Below are 5,824 nucleotides of genomic sequence, written 5' to 3' on the forward strand. Positions count from 1 at the left end.
CCCTCCCTTTCTCTAGAGAAGCTTGAACCCAGGCGATGAGGGGACCAAACCTCACGAGTGGAAAGGCTGATGGGAGGGAAGCATCCAGAATTCCCTCCTGGGGAAAAAGGAGCAGGTTAGGCCGAGGCGAGGCCAAGCACAGGCCATTCGCTGCCAGGTTGGCTCGGTCCAAGCCGCCGCGAACTTCCGAGCCGAGATTACATAATTAATATGCAAGCACACCTAAGCATTACATACAGTATGTGTACGGAGTACTGTATGAAGGCTATTACAGCACACCCTACAGCGGCAAGTGCAGTACAACGGGAGAGTAATTATCTGCCTCTGCTCCGTACCGCGACTTGCCTTTTGATGCTCCTTCACCACGGCATGAAATGAATGATGGACTGATTGCAAACCAAGAGCAGGATTCATCGAGGATGATGCTCGCAGCTCCAACAGCATCTCCATGCATGGCACACAAAACCAGACAAGATGCAAGATACAAGATGGCCAGCCAAGACGGCCAAGATGTCCAAGACGGCCAAGATGTCCAAGACGGCCAAGACGGCCAAGATGGCCAAGACGACCAAGTCAGCCAGCCAATGGATTGACCAGCTTGCATCTCCGAGACATCTGAAGAGCTAGGCTGATGCACCCAGTAATGTACTCGCGACCGCACACCAGGGTATTAACCCCGCCATCGAATCGAGCATGGCGTTAGCCGTTGTGAGGAGGAGGGGGTGGTCGGCCATGGCATTGTTCCGGGCGAAAGGCAGTCAGGCTGAGATGAGTGGCTGCAACAGATGATGCTTGTATCTGCGGTTGCATCCTCGTCTCTTCGTGGCCGACCTTCACCGGCATTCTAGGAGAATTCAGTCGACCCGAAGCAAGCGACGCAACAGCGGCAAGCCTCCCGTTGGCAAACGAAATGTCCCGCCACCATGTCCTCATCCTCGGCGGCCACGGCAAAATCGCCCAGCTGCTCACCCCGCTTCTCCTACAGCGCTCCTGGACCGTCACGAGCCTCATCCGGACCGAGAGTCAGAAGGCCACGGTCGAGAAGCTTGGCTGCGACTTTCCCGGCAAGCTCAACGTCCTCGTACGCAGCATCGCCGACGTCGACAGCCAGGACGGCGCTCGGTGCATCCTCGACGAGGTCCAGCCTGACTATGTCGTCTGGAGCGCCGGTTCGTAGACGAGCGAATCCTCCTCGGCCGCCGATCGTCCCGCTGACCATGGCTCTCGCCATTCCGCCCAGGTGCCGGTGGCAAGGGTGGCAAGGAAATGGTAGGCAATCGGTGATGCGTGACGAGACGTTCGCCGACGCTGACGCCGACACTTGGCCTGTCGATAGACGTTCAGGGTCGACCGCGACGCCGCGATTCACTTCATCCACGCCGCCGCCTCGATGCCGTCCATCAGTCGCTTCCTCCTCGTCTCCTACACGGGCTCCCGCCGCTCGGGCGCCTCCTGGTGGCGCGCGGGCGAATGGGACGAGTACAACCAGAAAGTCAACCAAGGCGTCCTCGCCGACTATTACCGGGCCAAGATTGTCGCCGACGAGGTGCTGTACACGACGACGAGCAGGAAAGACTCTTCGCTCGTCGGCCTCTGCCTGCGGCCAGGCACCCTCAGCGACGGGCCTGCGGGGGGCATCGAGTTTGGCAAGACGAAGCATGTCATGGGCCAAGTGAGCAGGATATCGGTCGCGCGGACGGCGGCGGCGCTGCTTGCCGCCGACGGCGTAAGGACCTCTTGGCTCGATCTGCTCGACGGTGACGAGGACGTCGACGCAGCCGTCGGGCGCGCCGTTCGTGACGGTCTCGACGCAGCCGAGGGAGAGAAGGTGCATGCACCGTAACGGAGGCCGTCTTGCACTCTCACCCGCGTCGACGGACTCCGTCATGGAACGCCGCGACAAAGGTGCCGGCGCTCCATGCTGACAGGCAAGGACGAGAAATGAAGGCAAGGCGCAACGCACTCGCTTTGTTGGCAACGACGACGGAGGAGCCGATGGGTCTTTGGTGACAGACGCAGCAAATGCTTTCATGGATGGAATTCGTACTTTACGGGACAAGGACGGCGAAAACGACAATAAAAGACTCTTGGGCCCCGGACGGAGTACGCAGCTCGCTGTGCGTGTGACTGCTCGTCGCCAACAGAAGGCAACGATTGGGCTGGAAAATATGCGAGACAGCAGACGGTGATCTAGGCATAATCAGTTGACGCAGAAAACGGACGAGTCCATCTTCTCTCATCTATATACGATAATCAATCGGATGCACTGCTCGCTAATGGATTCTACCCCCCCCCCCCCCACCATATCGCGCTCTTCTGGCCGTCCGCAGCCAGTTTGGTAGCTGATACCTCCCATCCATTATTATTATCATTATTATCATCATTATTATTATTATTTTGCCCTAGTGTACGGAATACTGTTTTTCATGTTGAATGCATTGGATATATTGTTTCTGCGTCAAGCGTTCAACCATTGCTGGAGCCGGGCTGGTACACGAAAGCCCGTCATTGGCCTATGGCATCGAAATTTGCCCGTTGGGTTACCGGCGCTGCAAGGGGTTAGGGGTCGCACAATGGCGCAGCATTCGAAGCATCCCTCCTGGAGACCTTCACTCATCAACATCTCATCGCAAGCTAAGCTTGGTTATTTCGTCTTTTTTCGACTTGTTCTGTTCGCTGTTGGATGGGCAAGCGAATTCAAATCAATATTCAGTAGTCTTCATTTCCGTCAGCTCCCGGCAATGCGTCAGAAACCTCCGTCCATTGCCTTGTCTCCCCTCAACCGCGTCCTCTCTCCCTCCCTTGGCCTCATCCCGGACAATACGCCGCCTCGGCTATTCGCCGACGCCTTGTCGCACTTCAGCGCTATTCCCTGGTGCGCCGAGCGCCTCGGGACCAAATCGTCATCGTCTCCCTCCGCGGCATCGTCGTCGGATTCCTCATCCTTGCCCGGCGGCAGCTGCGCCGTCATCACATTCATCCCGCAATGCTTCAACCCCGCCTCCCCGAAGCACGACCAGTTCGTCGGGGCGACGCTTGCCCACGCGCCACGCGGTCTCAAGCAGATGCTTTGCTACTTCCGGCCCCAAGACGCCGAGCATCTCCACGACCCCAGCCGGCCCATTACGTGCATCTCGAGTCTCTGGGCGCTCGACGAGGGCCTCTCCGGCTATGAAGGGATCTTGCACGGTGGTATGACGACGACCATGGTGGACGAGACGCTCGGCGTCATCCACGAAATCAACACGGCCCTCGGCAAGTCAGGAAGCTTGTTCGCCGCCAGCAGCGTGACGGCGTCGCTGAGTATCAAGTTCCTGCGACCCATTCCCGTCGAGGGTGCCGTCTGTGTGACGGCATCGGTCGAGGCCATGGAAGGTCGCAAGACGAGACTCAAGGCAGAGGTAGTCGGTGCTACGGGAGAGACGCTGGCCGTGGCGGAAAGCGTGTGGATAGCAGTTCGGGCAAAGGTGTGACGTGACGTAGCTGGCCCTTCACCACGGCCGCAGGCGGTCCGCCATGACGCTTCAGGTGTGTAGATTGTACTGCGCAGTCAGACTTGCTCGTGGGCGAAAACGCGTCCGGTTGACGTTGAATATAACATTTGAATCATAAAGGGGAATATTGGGCAGCCTGCCGCAACACCTACGATGTGCCTCCACTTTGATGACTGCGGCCGCTGCGACGAATCTATTGGCGCACCCGGCTCATACCTGTTGGCTGCGTCGAACTCGCAGCGAATGATGATGAGTAATGGCAGCAACAGCATCCTTGATCTTGTGCGGATCTTCGAGCGCCTCGAATGCTGCCTCGCGCTTGCTCTTCTGCCCCTGCTCCCACCTACCGTCGCGGTCGGCGAGCTCGCTCTCGGCGGAGCTGATGCTGCTGCGGCTGCGGTTCATCACAAGGTTGATGGCCCGACCCTCCTTCTTCTTCGTCTCGCGCTGCGTCTCCTTGATCTTTTGCAGCTTCTCATCCTCCCAGTGCATGGCCACGATGCCGAGACCGGGCAGGTTCTTCTGGAGAAAGCGTTTGAGCTCCGGCAGGATCGACTTGTCGGGTCTGTACGTTCCGGAGTCGTTGTCGATGACGAGTTGGTACATGGACGGGTCGAGAGGAGCTTCCTGCTTCGGCGGCCCGCCCTCAATCTCCGACCCGGGCTGCGACTTCTCCTTCGACTGCGGGTCGTCGGGCCGGTCGGCGTGGTGCAGTCGTCGGACGAGAAACTCGCCCGAGCAGGCAATGTAGGTTTCGACGTTGGAATGCATCGTGTGCTTGCTCAGCATGTCGATGCCGAATTCCTTGCCCGTCTCGGTGAAGCGCAGCAGGCCGTCGAGGGTCAGAACGTAGGTGAAGGTGCGGGCGCCTTCGTCGAAGTGGACGAGGCGCAGGAACTGGAGGGACGCCTGCTCCGAGCACGGCTCGAAATCGCCGTACTCGGTCGACGGGTCAAAGTTGTAGACTCTGTTGTGCTGCTTGTGGAGCGCCTTGTTCAGTATCTTGCCGCGGAGCCCCTTGGAGGCGAACATGGCGCCTATGATGGGCCGGAACTGGACGTATCGGTGGTAGAGCTCGGGGGGTACGGGGCCTTGCAGCTGCATCTCGTTCGCTTGGAAGCTGGGCACGAGGAGCAGACTGTCAGTGAACGGGGCACCGCTTGCGAGCTCGCCTTCGTCCGCTTCCGAGGGGAAGGAGGGAGACGGAACACGTACTCGTATTTCTGGCTCTTGCCCTTTGCATTTCCCTTGCTGCCCTCGCCGGCGCTCCCGTTCTGATCCTCCTCCTCGTCGGTGTTGACCTTTGTGCCCGTGAGGCGGCCGATCATGGGACTGAAGTGCTTGATCCATCGCGTCGGACCGAGGGTATGCATCTGGGCGTGTGGTGCATCCGACCGTCCGAGAATCTCCATGCTGACCGTCAGTCTTGGCGTCATGTGCGCGTCTTTGCTGAAGATGGTGGCGACGCCCTTGACGAGGAAGGCTCGCTTGCTCATCATGCGCTTCTTGGCACCAAACGCCTGGCCCGGCGGAGGCATCCCCTCCCACTTGTCGGAGATGTGGGGGACTTTTATGGTCACGTTTCCGAGACGGTCGTCCTTGTCAGGCGAATCCTCGTCGTACAGCCGGCACTTGAGGGTGAAGCCGGAGGCCGGCACGTTTGCGACGATCCATTCCTCGTTCCATTCGGGCTCGGTTGTTCGCCGCAGGGTGCGGGTCCGGTGCACGAGATCCGGGTCCTCCTTGTGTCTTTTGGGGTTCGACGCCTTCAGGGTCGCCGTGAGAAAGGGATCCGAGGATATGGTGCTGAAGTCGGCAGGCGGCAGGTTGGAGGCACCGCAGAAGCAGAAGCGGACCGTGTAACCGGGGGGCGCGTCCGGGAGAGGCGTCGTGTCGAACCCTCCCGGCGGTTTCTGCTTTGCCTTTGCCTTGTTTGCCTTTTCCTTGACCGATTCTTTCAAGGCCGAGGGCAACTTGTGGTGCTCGGCAGGCTCACCGCTACCGTTTTGGCCTTGCGTCATCCCCGTGGGCGATGCATTGCTGTCGTCGACGGCGACCATGGTGAATCTGGCTGCTACTGGTGAGCTAGCCTCGGTCGCGCATTGGTGACTAATTGAAAAGGTCTGTTATCGCGTGGCGAGTGGTTATTTGTGCAGTCGACGAGACGTGGCAGCAAAGCCCAGCTGGATCTGGATGCTGACGATGTCTTCAGTTGCTGAGAGCTGGCCAGGTGTAGTATTACGCAGTTTGGGTCGACGGCTCGTATTCGCTGTGGATTCTACAAACTCTTCCTGGATGGCAGGGAAGCGGGCAAGACGAAGACTGAGTGG

At 59.1% G+C, this 5,824-nt stretch overlaps 3 protein-coding genes across 3 annotated transcripts; 2 read left to right on the plus strand and 1 right to left on the minus strand.

The window, feature by feature from the left end:
* Positions 1-474: 474 nt before the first annotated feature.
* On the plus strand, positions 475-1,843 carry DCS_00190 (uncharacterized protein; the record flags this gene model as incomplete). The annotated part of the gene is made up of 5 exons (XM_040797532.1): positions 475-572; positions 642-772; positions 849-1,169; positions 1,241-1,269; positions 1,337-1,843. The coding sequence occupies 5 exons, from the start codon at positions 475-477 to the stop codon at positions 1,841-1,843; spliced, it is 1,086 nt and encodes a 361-aa protein (XP_040658415.1).
* Positions 1,844-2,741: 898 nt separating this feature from the next.
* DCS_00191 (thioesterase family protein) lies at positions 2,742-3,473 on the plus strand (the record flags this gene model as incomplete). Its single annotated transcript, XM_040797533.1, has 1 exon — positions 2,742-3,473. The coding sequence occupies one exon, from the start codon at positions 2,742-2,744 to the stop codon at positions 3,471-3,473; it is 732 nt and encodes a 243-aa protein (XP_040658416.1).
* A 231-nt stretch (positions 3,474-3,704) lies between these two features.
* On the minus strand, positions 3,705-5,554 carry DCS_00192 (C2 domain containing protein; the record flags this gene model as incomplete). Its single annotated transcript, XM_040797534.1, has 2 exons — positions 3,705-4,632; positions 4,710-5,554. 2 exons carry the CDS (start codon positions 5,552-5,554, stop codon positions 3,705-3,707), a joined length of 1,773 nt encoding a protein of 590 aa, XP_040658417.1.
* Between the last annotated feature and the right edge of the window lie 270 nt (positions 5,555-5,824).

This window comes from Drechmeria coniospora, chromosome 01 (assembly GCF_001625195.1).
Source record: "Drechmeria coniospora strain ARSEF 6962 chromosome 01, whole genome shotgun sequence".
Taxonomy (NCBI): Eukaryota; Fungi; Ascomycota; class Sordariomycetes; order Hypocreales; family Ophiocordycipitaceae; genus Drechmeria; species Drechmeria coniospora.